A 19,958-nucleotide genomic window follows, 5' to 3' on the forward strand; every position below is an offset into this window, starting at 1 on the left:
CAGTTCCCCCAAATGAATAAATTTATTCATACTTGAATTATTAACTGATACTTGTGAAAATATTATGACAGTGGCTTATCAGAACAATTTAGAAAAACAGTGCAATGTAGGCATTGTTTTTGTGACCTTTGCTCTCAAATTTAGCATCACCCATCCCTACAAGTTCATAGTTATACTCTATTGTTGGTTTTCTACCTGTTTATCCCACTACCTGTGAGTATCAAGGAGAGGGTGGCCCCCCTCTGGATGCTCAGCGCTGTGTCTAGTGCTATACACTGTTCAATAAATGCCAACTGAATGAAGTGGAATCAAGATTCTTCCTCCTGTAACCATAACCTAGCTCAGTGATTCTTAATCCTGTCTTCACGTCAGAAATCAGCTGAGGAGATAATAAAAATTACTAATGCTGAGGCAGGATTCCTAGTATGAGTAGTTCATCTATTCCTCTACTCCAAAAGCAATGTGACACATTGTCAAAAACTCAATTAGCAGTTGGGCATGGTAGTATACATCTGTAATCCCAGCACTCAGGAGATGAAAGAAGGAGGATCATGAGTTTGAGCACAGCCTGAACTACATAGTGAAATCCTGTCTCAAAAAACAAACAGGTTGGTGTGACAGGATACATTTGTAATTCCCACTTGGATGAAGAGGTAGGAGGATCATAGCCCAAACCTGGCACCGGAAAAAGCACGAAACCCTATCTGAAAAATAATAAAAAAACTAAAAAGCAAAAGGACTGGAGCATGGCTCGAATGGTAGAGCTGTTGCTTAGTAAGCATAAGGTAGGCCCTGAGTTCAGTCCCTGATACCACCAAAACCAACCAAAGCCCAAACCCAAACACACACACACACACACACACACACACACACACACACACACACGAAACCCAGTCAAGGATCTGGAATTCAACCAAAGGCATTCACTACATTGATAAGTGATTATTTATTTTAAAAGCAACAGAACTCATGTATGAACAATAGGACTCTGTAGAATTCTTGTCTAAGGCTCCCTCATCCCCCACCCCAGCTCAGTCCATAAAGAAGTTTCACCAAGGTGGGAAAAAGGCATGAAAAGAAGTGTTTATACAAAGCAAAGCACTATAAAACCAGCAGCATTGTAATAGTGGCAATCTAAGTAGCAAACCAACAAGGTAAGACCAGCAGCTCAGCTGATTTTCTGAGGCTACAATACAAGGTTAGGGTAAGGAGAGACTGGTAGATCAACTAGAAATCTAACAGGAAGATATGGAGAATAAAACAGCATCAAAAACTTTCACAAACTCTCCATATACATTTGTGCAGGAAAAAATGGGATGGTTTTCTACAAATTGTTGGCTGGCTATAAACCTGTGCACATATGCAAAGAAAAGGCAAGTGAGTTTAGAGTTAAGCAAAGCCAGCATTTACTTGCAAATCACTTGAACTTCAACCGTGCTTCCCAACACATACAGCTCTACAGGCAGAATATGGAAGCTTTACTGCCTAAGACGTCTGGACACAATATCTGACCCTTCATTGACTGAACAGTGTGACCCCTAGGAATTCAGGTTTAACAATGGGGAAAAAAAATCTGAAAACAAAACAAAACCAAGCAGTGATATCATTAGTCACACAGTGCTAGGTAAAGAGATTATACAAATGTGTCTAGGCAAATTATTAAATAAAAGCAAATACAGCAACAACACATGTGGGGAGTCATTCGGAATCCCGAACTATGAGAATATATTATTTGATAAGTCCCATTGTCAACAACAGTAAAACTTATAAGAATTGTAAAGAAATAAGGTACTATGGGCCACACTAACAAAATAAGCAGTAAATAAAAACTGTCTCTGAGCTGGGTGCCAGTGGCTCACCCCTGTAATCCTGGCTATTTGGGAGGCTGAGATTGGGAGGATTACAGTTCAAGGCCAGCTAAGACAAATGGTTTGTGAGACCCCCCCATCTCCAAAATAACCAGAGCAAACTGGACTGAAGGTGTGGCTCAAGCCATAAAGCACATGCTTTGCAAGCACAAAGCCCTGAGTTCAAACCTCAGTGCCATAAAAAAAAAAATTGGCTCTGGATGGTCTTTGATGTTGGATTTAGCAGACAAAGACTTCAGAAAAGCAATTACAAGCATGTTTAAAGACTGAAGAAAACCATGTTTAAAGAGTTAAAGGAATCTTACAATAAAGATTCAACAAATAGAGAATGTCGACAAAGATAAATTGTAAAATAAAATCACATGGACATTCTGGAGTTGAAAAGTACAGTGACTTAAGTGAAAATTTATTAGTGGAATTCGATGGCAAATTTTAAATAGAGGAAGAAAAAAATCCAGTTAACTTGAAGACAAAACACATCCAATCTAGAAAATAAAGAAAAATTAAAAGTACCTCAGAGAACTGTGGGTAAATGTCAAACACAAGTACATGAATCACAGCAGTGCTAGAAAGAGAGGAGGGAGAAAGGGCAGGAAAATGTACTTGAAGAAACAATGGCCAAAAATTACCCAAATTGATGAAAAATATTAATCGATGATCCCAAGATGCTCAACAGACCCATGTAGGATACACATAAAGCTATTCACACACCTACATATATATCATATTCAAACTGTTGAAAGCCATGGCCAGAGAGAAACCCTGAGAGCAGAAAGAGTAAAACAACACACCATGAATAGGGGAGCAATACCACTATGAATTGGCGACTTCTCACCAGAACAAATAAGTCCCAGAAAGCACCAATAGGATGTATTCGTTCTAAAAAATGTCAATTAAGAGTCATGTATCCAGAAACAACATCCTTTAAAATTGAAGGTAAAGTAAAGATATTGCCACACAAAGACTGAGATTCACTGCTAGCAGCTTGCCTTAGAAGAAATGCTAAAGGAAATTCTTTATGCTTAAAGGAAATGATATCAGAAAATAAACTGAATCACACCAAAACATGAAGAGCTCTACGAAAGACAAAAGGTTCTGTCTTGTGTGTGTATATATATATTCCTCTTATCTTTAACTGTTTAAAAGATGTAAGATTTCATATAATACTTGTCCTTCTTCCATTACTATATTATGGGGTTCATAACATACATACTTATAAAATATGATAATAGTACAAAGGAAGGGGAAGGGGATGGAACTATATCAGAGCAAAATTTCTGTCTTGCTGGTATCATTAGTGTAAATCTGAAGTAAATGGTGCTAAGTTAATGTTCATTATTGTAATTCCTAAAGTAGTCACTAAGAAAATAACAGGCTGAAAAGAAAACTTAAAGAATATGTCAAGAAACAAAGGAATTAAAACAGTACACTAAAAATAATTATTTACATAAAACAGAGCAGTAAAGGAGGAACAGATGAACAAAAGAGATATGAGACATACTAAAAAAAAAGTAACAAAAGTAGCAGGCATAAATCCAGCCATGTCAGTAATTTTAATTAAATGTGAATGAAATACAAGTTCCAAGGAAGACCCAGGTATGGCAGAATACATCTGTAATTCAGCACTCAGAAGCTGAGGCAGGAGGGTTGTGAGTTTAGGCCAGTAGGGGCTACATAGTGAGACCCTGTCTCAAAAAAAGAAAAGAAATAAAAAATTCCAAGGAACAGACAGAAGTTGTCAAATTAGATGGAAAAATGTAATATGCTAAATTTAGCATATTCTAAATTTCAAGACCCATTGTGTTGAAGTAGAAGTATGTAAAAAATGTATCACATAAGTGATAATCATAAAAAGCTGGAACAATTATATTAACATCAAATAAAATACACTTCAGATAAAAAAATAGAGACAGAGGGACATTTCATGATAAAAATGTTAATTTCTCAGAAAAGCATAACAAAATTGTATATGCACCTAACATAGCCCCATAATACACAAAGCAAAAATGAGAGAATTAAAAGAAGAAAAGGAAACTAAGGAACTGGAGGCGTGGCTCAAGTGGTAAAGTGCCTGCTATGCAACCATGAAGCCATGAGTTCTAACCTCGGTCCTACCAAAAAAAAAAAAAATTGTAAGAAAACTGAAAAATAACAGTTTAAGACTGCAATAATCTACTCTCAAGAATAGCTAAAATAACTGAACAAAATAGCAAGGATATAGGAGGCTTGAATAACACTGTCAATCAATTTGACCTAACTTTTCTAGAATATGTCACCCAATAACAAAAAACCATTGTTCTCATTGACATTTTCAAGAAGAATGCATATGCTATCCCACAAAACAATCTCAATTTAAAAGTACTGAAGTCACAGAAAATATATTCCCTGACAACATTAGAATTAGACAAGAATTTACAGGAGAAATTTAGAAAATTCTCATATGTGAGGAAATTAACAAAACATTTAAAATAATCTATTGATCAAAAAAGAAATGAAAATTAAAAAATATTTTAACTATGTAAAAACAAAAACACAATATATTAAGGTTAATAGGATACAGCTAAAGCAGTGTTTACAGGGAATTTTATAGCTTTAAATACCTATTTTTAGAAAAGAAGAAAGATTCTAAATTATTAAGAAGGTAGAAAACAAAAGAGTAAATTAAACCAAAAATAAGCAGAAGAGAGATAAATATTAGAGAGGAAATTAATGAAGTAGGAAATAGAACAACAGATAAAATCAATGAAACAAAACTTGATCATTGAGAAGACCAAGAAATTTGACAAATCTTCCGCTAGACTGGACACGGAAAAAAAAAAGATACAAATTATTAAAGAGGAAATGTCACAACCAACCCTACAGATTATGAGGTTCACAGGGAAATAGTGTAGAAGCCTTTATGCCAGCGAATTATACAATTTAGATGAAATGAAAAAGTTTCTTTGACTCAAATTACAAAAGCAAGGTCAAGAAGAAATTTAAAGGGCTGGTGGAGTGGCTCAAGTGGTAGAGTGTCTACCTTATAAGCATGAGGCCCTGACTTCAAACCCCAGTACTGCTGAAAGAAATAAGTAAAAAAATAATATAATAACACATATATATATCATGGCCGGATTAACCCAAGCATGAGCTCCCCCTACCACATTGTGATGATCCTCACTGAAAAGGAACAAATTGTTCCTAAACTAGAAGAAGTTGTACAGAAGAAAAAGACATCCCAGAAGAACCTGAAGAAACAAAAACTTATGGCACAGGAACAAATTAAGCATAAAATAAATGCAAATAAAAGTGAAAAAAATAGAGAGCCGAACACAATGGTTCATGCCTGTAATCCCAGCTACTGGGGAAGTAGAGATCAGGAGGTTGGTGATTTAAGACCCGCCTGGGCAAAATATTATCGCGACCTTGTCACAACAAAACAAGCCAGGTGAGGTTGCGTGTGCCTGTCATTCCAGCTATTCTGGAAGAATGGAGGATTGCAGTCTGAGACCAACTGGGCAAAAAGGGAGATCCTATCTGAAAAATGGCCAAAAGCAAAAGGGATGGAAACTTGGTTAAAGTGGTACTGCACCTGCCTAGCAAGCAGGCAGGTTTGAACCCTTGAGTTCAAACCTTAGTACTGCCAAAGAAAAGAAAAGAAATTCAAAAGAGATGGGAAAGAAATACTGTCCAATTTATTCTATAATGTCGGTATCACCTGATATTATAGCCAAACGAAGACACCATTGTAGAGAGCTGACAGGTGTATTGAATAAGCTCCGTGTTTGAGTTTGAAACAGCCCCAAACCGCAGAAGGGAGCAAGTGTAGTTATGCCCAGTAATTTGCATGCTTGAATTGGCACAGCCTCAGCTGCAGAAGTGGGCAAAATGCAATGCAGCTGTTTTTTCCTTTAATATTTACCTTCAGAAAGAAGCTGTCACAGGTTCCTCCTGTTCCCAAGGATTACAATGTCACGCCACCTCCCCCAAGAATCACTTCTCCACCTCATGTTGTGACTGTATATAATAAACTCACTGGAGGTGGATGTTGCTGGTGTGTCTCCATCCGAGCACCCAGCCTACCTGGCCCCAGCTTTATGCATGTTTGGTCTTCTGTCTGTTGTCTTTTCCAGCATCTCCCGTTGCCTTGTCCTGTTTCTAGGACAAGCTCATGCAGGATGTGAGACACCATAATAAAAGAAAACAACAGACCAATATTCCCTTATGAATATAGATGCAAAGAAGCTTTCACACAATATTAAAAAACTGAATCCAGCAGCATATAAAACCAAGGGAAGATTATCTCAGAAATTCAAAGTTGATTTAAAATTTGAAAATCAATTAGTATAATATATCATATGAATAGAATAAAGAACAAAACCACATTGCCTCTCAATAAATGCAGAATAGTGTTTGAAAAATTCATTCATGTTAAAAACTCTCAATGAAATGAACCTAGAAGGGAATTTTATCAACTAATAAAGTCCACTGATATAAAATCCATAGCTGAGCTGGGTGCTGGTGGCTCACACCTATAATCCTAGTACTCAGGAGGGAGAGATCAGAAGGATTGTGGTTCAAATCCAGGCAAACAGTTCACAAAGCCCTATCTTGAAAAAACCCATCACAAAAAAGACCATAAGCATGCCTGCCTAGCAAGCATAAAGTCCTAAGTTCAAACCCCAGTGCTGCCAAAAGAAAAAAATCCATAGATAATATCATGCCTAATGATAACAAAACAAATGCGTTCCTCCTCAGATAGGAACAAGGCAGCAGTATCTGCTCTTGCTTCTCTACTCAACATTTCACTGGAGGTTCTAGTCAGAGTTACTAGCCAAAGAATATTTGAAAGAAAGAAATAAGTCTAAAATTAGGTAAAATCAGAAGATGAATCTCAGAATGATTTATTGGTTTTTGTCATTAAAAAACTATGGTGCTTTTTAAGGCTATAAGAATGTTTCTAGAGGTTAAAAAAAAAAAGGATAAGAATACTGCCTTAGTCCATTTTCTGTTGCTATAACAAAACACTACAGACTAGGTAATTTACTAAAAAAAATAGAGATTTATTTTTTTTTACCTCATGGTTCTGGAGGCTGAAAGTTCAAGATTAGGCAGCCATATCTGGCCAGTGCCTTGTGTTACAACAGAACATGGTGGAAAAGTGGAAGGTCAAAACAGGAGCATGCAAAGCAGACAAAACAAGAGGGTAGCCTTGCTTTATAACTCACCCTCAAAGTGACTAATCCAGTCCTGCAAGAGCACATTAATCCTTTCATGAGGACGGAGCCCTTGCATCCCACACACCTCTTAATGATCCCATCACCTCTCAACACCATTGTATTGGACACCAAATTTCAATATGAGTTTTGCAGGGGACAAACTATGTCCAAACCATAGCAAATACAAAACTTGAATCATCAGTAGCTTTCCAAGCAAATTTCATTTCTCTTAATAGTGTATTGGCTCAACATTTCTTTGTAATTCATACTCAGCTCCTTCAATTCACAGACAGGCTTGAAACACCACACAACCATGGTTATTTCAATGTGCTTTTCTTACTAAACACCAGAAAACTACTAACAATGGAATAAGGTATTTCATAAACATGGTATGAAATCTTTGAGAAAAGATAATTGTTTTTCCATCATCATTTGACCTAAGGAGTCTCAGAAGATTCATCATGTACAGATGATCTATATGGGAAAGCAGATGGAATTAAAAATTAGGCAATATTCAATAGATCCAAATCTTTGGCCATTGCTCACCATATCCTCTCTCACTGAGCATCTGACTCTGGCTGGGCCACAGCGTTAGCTTCCTAACTTGGTGACTTGCTTTTGCTTTTGCCATGAGAAGTCTATTTTCTACACATCCACCACAGTGATCCTGTTACTACAGTAATCATGTCACCCTCTCCTGCTCAAAGCTCTGTCATGGCTCTTCCACCTCTAGTTTATAATAAAAGCTCCTTACAACAGCTCATGAGGCTCTCCATGATGGATCCTGTCCCACCCATTACTTTCTGAGACCTTCTGTCTACTCTTTCCATCACTCCTCCATTCCCTCACACTGGCCTTAATGACATTTCTTGTAGGGACATTCAGTGGCTGTTCCTGATGCCTGGTATAGTTTTCTCCCAGGTAACTTCATGGCTAACTCCCTCAGCTACTGCTTATCTTTGCTCAGATATCATCTTCTTAATGAAGTCTTTCTGCTCTATTTAAAATTCCAACTTGACCCCCTTCCCCCACATAACTGATCTCTCTTACTCTATCCTATCACTTCCTTAACATTCATTAACTTTGAGCACAATTTATGATTCAATTTAACTCAACTTAACTCACTATAATAGGTTCAGTAATTCATCCCAAGCACCAAAAGCAGAGCTTAACACTAGGAAGCATTCAATAAATACTTATTGAATGAATGAACAATAATAATGCCTCGACCTCATTGAGTATTCCTTGTGTGCCAGCCCCTATATTAAACATCTTATACGATTATGTTCTTTAGACTTCACAAACATTAGTGGCAATCATTTTCCTCATTTTACAGATGAAGAAACTGAGCCTGGCACAGGTGGCTCATACCTGTAATCCTAGCTAATCAGGAGGCAGAGATCAGGAGGACTGCGGTCCAAAGCCAGCCCCAGGCAAATATTTGTGAGACCCTATCTCAAAAAACCCATCACAAAAAAGGTTTAGTGGAGTGGCTCACTGTGTAGGCCCTGAGTTCAAACCCTAGTACTGTTAAAAAAAAAAAAGAAGAAAAAGAAAAAAGAAAAGAAAGAAAGAAAAAGAAACTGAGAGGGTGGCTAGTTTATTCAAAGTCACACACCTATTTGCAACTAAGCATAGGCCTATTTGACCCCCAAGGACTATCCACATCCATTATCCATCTAGAAAAGAATATGTAGAAATCAACACTAATCTGATGACAACAGCTGGTCACCTTTTGAAGCCATATTAGGGTGAGAGGAAGAACAAGTTTTCAGGTCCCCCTCAGTCCCTGCTGTGTTTAGAGGTCTCTACTTTTAGAATTGGTATTTTCTGGTGGGATTAAAAATGGATTGAATGTTAGCAAGGTCTCTGCGAACTCAAGTAGTTTCACAAGAGGCTATGAGGCAACACCCAACAGGGACTGATCCACATGACATGACTATAGGTGACAAACCCAATTTAAAGTTAGAGTGCCCTGGGAAAATCACACAAGCCTCAAGTTCTCACCCTCAAACTGATGTCACTTAGAGTCCCTTGTAAATCTCTATGACTGATCCTAAATGGTGGGTTAGGGTCTATAAGTGCCTGGGTTTGGTATTCATGAACACACATTGACATTTCTTGTTTGGAATTTGTGGCTTTCCATCTGTTCTTCCCTGATCTTAATCTTGGCTATTCTGGTGCTCAATGGGTTCTCCACCAGAAGGATAATAAATAAAAGGAAGTACAATGCAAAACTATATACTGATTTTTTAAAGAAAAGTATTGTGGCAGTGTGATCAAGGAGTGTTGCTGACTATAACTCACATTGGGAGTCCATGGAAAGGGTGGGAACTTGCATAAGTATTGTCACTTCTTAGGCTAATAAAGAAATGTCACTTAATCTCCTGGGCCTCCAATTTTCTCTTGTGTTAAATACAGATGATAATTTCTATTTTCCAGGTTTGTTGTAAAGATCAGTGGTACAGAAGATGCAATGTTGAATTATGTCATATGAGTTGAATTTTAATCTATTTAGGATGTGACAACTGAATGTCTACCATTACTGTGGAGAGATGAAGGAAGAACAACTTTTAACTCTTTCCGTCTTCCAAAAGTTTTGCTTTATTGTTCTCTAGTTTTAAACCTGATTCATTCTTACTAATCAAGTATAACAAAACATTCCTTTATTATTTTATTATCTTAATATGTGATCCAGTTTACTCAGAAGAGTAGAAGTTAGTACCCTGCTTCCATAACATTGCATTGCCTATAACACCTGCCTTATTTTAGCCTAAGTCCTTATACTATTGGCATTAAAAAAAGGGTCTTCAGGTCATATGCTAGACTGTCTGTTTTTATATATAGACATTTCAGAGCAGTGGTTCTTACCTTTGTTCAGTCATAGAATTCTCAGAAATTGATGAAACCTACAATCTCATATTCAAGAAACATTCTCATCTAGGCATAGTTCTGCACATAATTTCACATCATCTAAGACTCTAATGAAATTCATTCATTGATACAGCTTAAGAAGCCTTGCCTAAGTAGCAGGTTACAAATCAACATACAAAAATCAGTAACTTCTCTATATAACAATAGTGAACAGGCTGAAAAATGAAGAAAACAATCCCATTCATAATAGCTTCAAAAATAATAAAACACCTAGGAATAAACTTAACTAAGGAGGTAAAAAGCCTCTACAATGAAAACTATAAAATACTGAATAAAAGAAAAAGAAATTGAAGAAGACACTAGAAGATGGAAAGATCTCCCATTTATGGATTGGCAGAATTCATATCGTGAAAAAGACTATACCAAAAGTGATCTACAGATACAGTGCAGTTCTTATCAAAATTCCAATGTCATTCTTCACAGAAATAAACAGAAAAATCAATCCTAAAACTCATTTGGAAATATAAAAGACCCCAAATAGCCAAAGCAATCCTGAGTAAAAAGAAGAATGCTAGAGATACCATGATTCAAATTATACTACAGATCCATAGTAACAGCATGGCACTGGCACAAAGATAGATAGTAGACCAATGGTATAGAATAGCAGACCCAGAAAAAAGCCCACACATGTACAATCATCAGCTTTTCCACAAAGGAGCCAAAAATGTACTTTGGAGAAAAAACAGCTTCTTTAGCAAATGCAAATGGTGCTGGGAAACTGAATATCCACATATAGAAGACTAAAAGAAGATCCTTATCTCTCACACTGCACAAAAATCAATTCAAAATGAACCAAAGATCTTAACATAAGACCTAAAACTTTGAAACTACTCTAGGAAGTTACAGAGAAAACACTTGACTTTATAGGTATAGCAACCAATTTCTGCAGGACTCCAATAGCAAAGGAAATAAGAGCAAAAATTGACAAATGGGATTGCATCAAATTAAAAAGCTTCTGCACAGCGAATGAAGAGGCAACCTACAGAATGGGACAGCTATTCATCAAAGAATTAATATCTAGGATACATAAAGAATTAAAAAAAATTAAATACCAAATTAATAAATGACCTAATGAGTCAAACATATAGCTCTCAAAAGAAGTATGAATAGCCAATAAAAATGTGAAAAAAAATCCATTGTCATCAACCATGAAGGAAATGTAAATCAAAATATTGAGATTCCTTCTCACCCTAGTTAGAATGATAATCATCAAGAAAACAAATAACAAATGCTGGTGAGGATGTGGGAAAAAGGAGTCCTTTATACACTGTTAGGAGAAATGTTAAATAGTGCAGCCACTATGGAAATCAATATAGAGCTTTCTCAAAAAACTAAAAATAGAACTACCATATGATCTTGCTATACTACTCCTGGGCATATGTCTGAAGGAATAAAGTCAGCATACAGTAGAGATACCTGCATACACATGTTTATCATAGTACTATTCACAATCGTCAAGTTATGGAATCAGCCTCAGTACCCAACAACCAATGAACTGGTAAAGAAAAGGTTGTACACAGAGACAATGGAGTATTATTCATCCATAAAGAAAAACAAAATTATGTCATTTGCAGGAAATCAATGTTAAGAGAAATAAACCAGAATCAGAAAAGCAAATATCACATTGTCTCTCATATATGGAATCTAAGATTAAAAAAAAAAAAGACATGAATGTAAAAGGGAGACTATTTGGAGGGGGACCAGTGGGAGGGGCAAAGACAAAACAGTAGGGTGATGGGGGTATGAATATGATTATGCATATATAAAAATAGAATGATGAAACCCATTAAAATTGTAATAAAGGGGAAAGGGTGTGTGGCTCAAGTGGTAGAACATTCACCTAGCAAGTGTGAGGCCCTGAGTTGAATTCCCAGTATCACAAAAAAGATACTGTGAGAAGAGGTAAGAGAGGACCAGAATGAGTAATAGAGTGGATATGATCAAAGTATATTATATGCATATATGGAAATATCCCAGTGAAACCCCTTTGTATAATTAATTGGGCTAACAAAACATTTTTTTGCCACCCTTGCCTACTGGCAGCAAAGTGGTCATGAATACTATTTTTCCTTTAATCACTAATAATATTGGTTGTTGAAAATATTGTTATATAAAACAATAATTTTATCATTCCTAGGGGTTTTATTCTTTCTTTACTTTAGGCATTTTTTCCTACTGTGACTAAGAATAAAGGCATTTAGAGAAAGTCTTTCAGAATTCATTTTATAGCCCAGAACACAGTCATAACCAATCTGTGCTGCAACCACACCGACTCTGAGCAAGCCATTGTTCTTGAGATTTGCTAAGGTCAGCCAAGCCCTAAGCACATATAAATCTCCAAACTTTCCACCTTAACACTGGACATCTAACTACAAAGCAGAGGCTGAAAATAGACGAAGCCTAGTGCGTAAATACACTCCAAAGAGGTACATTTCCAAAGCCAGGGACCTTAATCAACAACACTATACACAAGCCAAAGAGGTATTTCATTCAGCAGGAAAATGACATTTCATTTTGAATAAGGCTAAACCCAACCTAAAGAAATTATGAAGACTTCTAAGTAGTCAAAGAAGAGTTTCTCCATCTGTTAGTTCTAAATCTAAAAAAAGAAAAACTAAAATATCTCCAAGTTTAGGTTAGCCTACTTTGTCTTTCACATTGCATGATATAATGGAAAACAGCATTGACACTTTCTCCTCCTCTCTCATTTCTAGCCAGTTCAAGTTGTTAAAACATAAGAAGCCAGTAGCAGATACTTACCTACTTACCTGTAGGAGTACACACATAGTGTACAGGAAGTAACAAGCTGTGATACTGAACACAGAAAAATGATCACAGTTTCATTTCCTATTACCTAAGGTTCATTAGAGCTGAAATGGCTAAGTTTTCCAAAAATTATGTTTTCCGAATAAAATATACTCGAGTCCAATTATGAGTTGGGCATAGTGGTGGACACCTCATAATCCTAGTACTCAGGAGGCTAAGGCAGGAGGATCATGAGTTCAAGGACAGCCCAATGAGACCCTGTCTTAAAAAACAAAACAGTAACAACAAGAGACCAATCACTAATGCTCCATGTGATATATCAGATTAGGAATAAAGATGAATATTACACATATAAGTATGTGAAAGAAGTATAAAATTACAATAATTTTAACATAAAAGTTGGCAACAGAGCTAAAGAAATAAAGCTCATTAAGAATTACATATTCATAAAATTTTATAGATTCTTCCATATTGGGGAAATGAAATAATGACGTAAGAAATTATACTAACAATGGCATGATAATGAAAATACCCATCTTCTATAACCCAGCACAGACAGTCCAAAAAAATGGATATTTAAGATGTAATCCTCCTCCATTACCAGACAGCTGCTTTCCTAAGTGAGGTTCTTGAATATATCTATGGAACATTTTTCATGAAAACAAAATGATGCTTGTCACATACACATGGTGTTAATTCCTCCCAACTTTTCTTTGGAAGGCAATTCATTGGAAGCAAGTACTAAAAGCAACGACTTCACCTCAGCGACAGTATTTCCATATTTGCAGCCAACAGGAGATCCTCATGAATATCCCATGGTGGAATATGACCTTTGAAAGTGAGACTACAAAATGATCCTGTTCCATTTTAAGTGGAATTTCAGAACGTTGCCATTATACATTCCAGGTAAACACCAGCAGCCTCTGACTCTGCTACTGAATCTAGCAGAAGATCCCAGGAGGTCATTGTCACTGACAAAATGTCAGCTGTTCAGATCAAGTGCTGTTCAAACCCAACTGGAATTTAGGAATTTCTGCCTTCTCTCTGTCTATTCATGCAAACCATTCTATTATTTCCCTAATACTTTTTTACAGCGATAAACACTGTAAGTTGCTTTATCATATGCTTTGTGGACTTAAATTTTAGAAGTCTTAAAATTCTGTTTATAACAAAAGTGCCACCTATGTCAGATACTTTGGAGAAGAGGGTGGTTTGCTGAGCACATACCCCAGGAATGTCTAAATTTTAAAGATCAGCAATTCTTCCTGTAGGCTATAGATAGACTTTTAATAAAAATCACATACATCTTGCAAATGGTTTTTAGTCCCCATGAAATAATTCATTCTGATATTGGTAACATAAAAACTGCCTTGGACTGAGAAAGGAAATGCCTGCCTAATACTCAGCAGGCTGGACCAACAGACACAGATAAGTCAACTGCAGAGTTCATAGAAATCGACATTTCTTCCAGGGACACTGCTACTACACAGGGTCACAGTGTTCTTTTTTGAGTGACTGCTGGCTCACTATGAAACTTTCTTTGATATCAAAGACTATCAGTGAGTTTGCTCTTTGAAACTATATCAGTAAGACTGAAATACCTCACTTGTGCCTGGAGGATCTCAGTCATTTGTTGACACAGAAAAGCTGTCTCAACTCCCACTCTAGGCAAAAAACACCACATCAAGGGATTTCTGGATACAGTAGTCCCCATTTATTTTAACTTTATTGTTTCCAAGGAAATGAGATCCTGGGCTTGCTTTGTAGACTAGATCTGGATATAAATTCCACTCTTCCTAGAATCCTACAGTAAGTAATTCTTTCTTGTCTACAGTATTCTTCCTCCATTGCATTGGGTCAATAAATCTAATTTTGTCTCAATATAGTCTTGTTTCTATTATTCTTAGGCTGACTGAGATAAGGCCACATTTTTCAACAAAGTGCTTCAACTCAAGAAAATACCTGCTGTTGAATAATAGCTCATAATTTTGAGTTTTGGCTTTCAGATATGGAAAAAAATAGAATACATCTCTGCTATAGTTTAGTTCCTTATGACCTGGGAATTTTAAATTCTATACTGGCTTCTCATCTAGGCAGAAACACTGTAAGAGCTAGGAAACCTGCTGAGTATTGAAATGATATTTTCTGTCTCTGATAAAATAACCTGTGGCAAAACTCTCCTGCTTCTAGAAATATCACAGGTGGAAACTCAAAGAAGACTTGCTAGTGTGACTCTGAAGCTCTTTATGAATCTCAAAGACATTTGGTATAGACACAGGGGTCAGGTCTCCCAAGACACAGTCTCTCTCTCTCCACCCCTGGTTTAAATGTAAGGCTGCCATATTTAAGAAATTATTTGGGAGTATGATTTAAAGCATATGCCTCTTCCTTAAGGTTGGAAGGCTGCTCCAGACATACCCATGTGAGTAGCCATAATCATAGGCTGAGGTCCCCTTCCTACTGACTTCAGACCCGAAGGAGTGCTGGGCGGTCCCAAGACTGTAGGTCTGAGAGGCCTGCTGCTGGTGGGAGGAGGTGGATGCCTGACTAAAGGCCTCTGACTCCTGGCGGTGTGCAGCAGAGGAGCGGCTACTGTAGGCGGTGGAGCCATGGGTGTAGATAGCAGATCTCTTCTTCTCCTGCTGGTACTGGCTCATGGTGGTGCGAAGGTCTTTATTGCGGTAGCTGAGATCATAGTGCTGGTGGGACTTCTGATAAAAAGGCAATGACATCGTGTGCCCTTGAGGGAAGGAAGCAACCTATAAGAAGGCAACAATTCTTGAGTGAACAATCCAGGAACAAATTCCGAAGAACAAGTCATCTTAATCAGTGTGTAAGACTTCAATACTCTTGTCTTTCCAAAGAGTAAATGGAGGTTGTGAAGTTCAACTTAACTGGTGATTCAATAAACTCCCTCCCTTCATAGCCCGTGTATTCTCTCCTGTCAGTGTACTTTTTTTTTCTTTGTATCTAGGAAGGCTTGATAATTTCCTACCCTGGCTTTTCTGCTTTTGCCTCAAACCCTGTATACTGCACATTTCTAATTTTCCAGCATTTCATTCTGATGACAGCTTCATTCTCCATATAATGATGGAGAGCAATGTGGTATTCATCCAACAAACAGTAAGTGAGCACCTACTATAAACCTGGAATTATTCCGGCACGAGAAATATGAGGTGAACCAAACAAAAATCTCTGCTTTAATAACCTTGAATAGAACTGTATGTTGTATTGTAGAAGGCTGACAATATTGAATATTAATAAGTAAGTTATGAGGTATAGCAGAGTGTGCTAAGTGACACAGAGAAAGCAAATAGAAAAGGTGGCATGGTTGCAATTTCAAACAGCCTTATCAGGGATGGATTCACTGGAAAGTAACATCTGAGCAAGACAATATTTGGGGGAAGAGTGACCAAAAGAACCCCAGTGCATAGCAAACAGGACAGTGAACCTGCAGGGGCTGGGGCAGGAGGTATAGGAGATGATATCAGAGAGGAGCATGCAAAGGGAAAGTACAAAGTCCTGTAGGAGACAGTAAAGACTTGGCTTTTATTCTGAAAGAGCTAAGAAGCCACTGGGAGATACCAATCTGAAGAACAGACTGTTGAGAGACAAGAGGGAAAGCTGGGAAATCAATTAGAAGACTATAATAGGCTGATTTGTACTACCCCCAAATTCATAAGCTGGAGTCCTAATCTTCATTACTTCAGAATGTGACCATGTATGGAGATAGGGTCTTCAAAGAGGAAATCACATTAAAACGAGCTCATTAGCATGGACTCTAATCCAATATGAGGTATTAGGAAATTAGGATACATATCTGTACATATAACAGAGGTAGACCATGTGGAGAGGCAGGAAGAAAAGGTCTGTCAACAAGTCCAGGAGAGGCCTCAGAATAAAACTAACCCTGACAATACCTTGATCTCAGATATCTAGCTTCCTGAATGGTGAGGAAATGAATCTCTGTTGGTCAAGATATCCAGTTTGAGATACTCTGTTATGGTGCACACAGACACAAAGGTCACTGCCATGGTCCAGACTAGCAATGACAGTAGTAGCAGTGGAAGCATGAAAAATGGTCAGACTCCGTGTATGGTTAGGGGATAAAACCAAAAACACTTGTTCAAAGTTCTGAATTACATACAATGTGAAGGAAAGAGAGACAATGCCAAGGTTTTTCCCTGAGTAACTGGAAGACTTAGGTTGCTAGTATCTGAGATGGAGAGGGCAAGACAACATCAGTTTGGGATGGGAGAACTGAAGACTGGCTGAGACATTATGCATTTGTGGTGTCTGCTGGACCTCCACATGTGACTATGGAGTACAGGGAGAGGTCCAGGATGGAGCTCTATATTTAGAAGTCAACAGAGTATGTGTGGTATGGGAAGCCAAGAAAACAGGTGAGAACAACTGTAAATGGAAAAGTCCTAGGACTGGTCCCTGGTGTCTGATAGTGTTATACACAAACTCTCTCAAATCTCATACACACTTCAGAATGGTATAGTTTCAAACCAGGAAAAGCATTTGCTCCATTAGGAAAATAAAGGCTTCCAGAGTTCCTACACAAAAAAGAGTATGGCAGCTGGCATTGTGAACCTGGGCTAGCTGCTCCACTGAAAGTCAGAGGTAGGTTTGCTTAGCATTGGGAGGGAAGACTTTAATTGCATTAGCTTTCTTGAATAATCTGTTCACCGACATGAGCGTATTAGTCACATGGACAGCCTGGGAGGAAGTAACAGCTTTACAGGAACCCTGCCCTCTATGCTCTAAATGCTTTTTGTGCATGTTCTGAAATACTATTCGAAAATTATATTTAAAAATTAGTTTTGAAGTAATCATTTCTTTCCAAACCTTGTTTTTCTTAAAAATTCTAAGTGAGAAAGAAGTGAATCCTTCTAAAATTGCCATATTTTTGTCACATTTATTTACTCATTTATTTTTTGTAGTGCTGGAGTTTGAACTCAGGGCCTCACACTTGTTAGGCAAACACTCTCCCATTTGACCCAGGCCCCCAGCCCTTCTTGCTTTTAGTTATTTTTGGAATAGGGTCTTGAATTTTTGCCTAGGTCAGTCTGAACTGTGGTCCTATTTATGTTTCCTGCCTTGGCTGGGATGGTAGGTGCACACCACCACATTCAGCTTAGTGGCTGAGATGGGGTCTTGCTAACACTTTTGTTTGGGCTTGACCATGATCTTCCTGATCTCTACCTCCCAAGTAGCTAGGGTTATAGGCATGAGCTACTATGCTTGGAGTAAAAATTTTTCTTAAAAAAATTTTATATTAGTATATATTAATAGTACAAGGGATTTCATTGTGATATTTTCATAGTGCATGGAATGTACTTTGATAATATCTACCCCCTTTATTATTTAAAACTGTTTTCTATTTAAACTACTTAAAAAGCCAGCATGTATTCCCTAGAGAAGAAACTTCAGCAAACTTCACTCCAGAAATATTTATGTTAGGTTCCATGGAAGATATCAGTCTACATGGCTTTTCCTAAAAGGGAAAAATAGCTACTACTAACAAGGAAACTCTGCTTCAGTCCTTAAATAGATTGCTGCTTTCTGTTTTTAAATATGCAGAATAATTAACATGCATAAAAAATAATTATTAGATGAATTTCTACAATATGGATATTAATACATCCATATAAAATTATGTTAGGCAGTCATGAAGATATTAGGTAAGTTTCTGTGATGAAACATAGCACATTATCTCATAGCAAATGCTATTTGAATGATTTCCAAATAAATATTTAATAACTAATTATTAATAATTTACTATTATAAAGTCGCTACCCAGATGATCTGAAATGCTATAATTTCCATAAAACAAAAATCTTTAAATATCTTGCCCCAAATTTTATTTTCCACTCTGTATTTTTATTTTCCCCAATATATTTATTTTTAATAATGTTTAATATCCCACATATTTGTATCCTGTATTACAAGTAAACAGGGTTTGCTTTTAAGTCACCGGAACTAACTGACCTAAAAGGAGATGGTAATGCCTTCTCTGCATCAAGTAAACAAGGATTATCCCAACACATTAGGTAAGATGGTTTTGAAAATAATTTAGGAATTTAGGAAGAAACAGAAACTCCAGGGCTGTTATCTTGATGTGAGACTTCCATACAGGCATCAGGGAGCAAAAACTGATGAAAGTTGTTCACAGTAAGTGTTCACTTCAGGATCATGATGTAGGGATCTGGGCTGCCTCTGAGCATTGCTAAACCACTCTCAAGTCAGGAATAGCGTGGCGTGTTCATACATTCATCCACAGCGCACTGTCAGAGCCAAATCACTGACCTGTAATCTAACAACTTCAGAGTGAATTTGCCTCCTTTTAGCCTAATTTGTAACCTGAGTATTGTTGTTCTATAGAGAAAGAAAAACACAGAACTTCCTGTCCATCACCCACTCCAGATTCTAAGCAAACTGTTAAACTATAATTTGAAAAGAGTACTTATAGTTGAACCTGAAACAAATGTGATCTTATAGTTTCTGGAACAGTAGCTAAATTTAAAAAGAATACAGGGATCTGAGAAGACAAGACTGCAGCTCCATGGCACCCTGCCGTTCTACTTCCCTTCCAATGCTTCATCACCCTATTTCTCTGTTATTCTGACATCTCTGTGAGAAGATTGCAAAGCTCAAAAGACGAAAAGAAGCCACATACACTGCAGTGCTTCTGAGCCCAGTAACTATCAAGTGCATTTCTCTGCCTCAATGGCACACTCACCAGTTTCCAAAGAAGGGACGGTAGGGGATATGTCCTGTCAGGCCGAGGAGCTGGATGAGAGGAGTAAAAACCCCACCTAGGCTGAATCCAAAAAAGAGTTAAGAGGCAGGGCTAAATGCAGGACTCTGGGGCCAGTTCAAAAATAATGCATGTGGTCAGGCAGCAGAATGTCAGGGCTCCACAGCCAGCCTTTTATGGCCAAGAAGGCAGATAAATATAGCAGCATTTGGAGAGGATAGTCCCAAACCCCAAGGAGGAGCGTGCAAGCAGGTACCTACCTCAGTAATGTCATTACATTAGTGCTAGTCAATGGGTCTGGATTGATTACACAAAACACAGCATTTTTATTAGGATATAACAGCTATATTCAACATTATCACTGGATATTTAAAAGTGTAATGGAAAGAGTGGTGTGTATTGAGAGCTAAAAATAGATGTAGTAAT

General features: G+C 37.3%; 1 protein-coding gene across 3 annotated transcripts in view; it reads right to left on the bottom strand.

The window, feature by feature from the left end:
• The window catches only part of Myom1 (myomesin 1), a 128,150-nt gene extending 108,485 nt beyond the window's left edge, over nucleotides 1-19,665 (bottom strand). For 2 of the 3 annotated variants that reach the window (XM_074070230.1, XM_074070232.1), the window contains exons 1-2: nucleotides 19,515-19,665; nucleotides 15,185-15,525 (exon numbers count right to left, since the gene is read on the bottom strand). In XM_074070230.1, coding sequence (XP_073926331.1) covers nucleotides 15,185-15,498 — 314 coding nt within the window. In that variant the 5' untranslated portion in view covers nucleotides 15,499-15,525; nucleotides 19,515-19,665. Of the gene's footprint in view, nucleotides 1-13,276; nucleotides 13,402-15,184; nucleotides 15,526-19,514 lie in introns of those variants that run through there. The other variant, XM_074070231.1, reaches the window with a different exon arrangement.
• Between the last annotated feature and the right edge of the window lie 293 nt (nucleotides 19,666-19,958).

Source organism: Castor canadensis, chromosome 4 (genome assembly GCF_047511655.1).
Source record: "Castor canadensis chromosome 4, mCasCan1.hap1v2, whole genome shotgun sequence".
Taxonomy (NCBI): domain Eukaryota; kingdom Metazoa; phylum Chordata; class Mammalia; order Rodentia; family Castoridae; genus Castor; species Castor canadensis.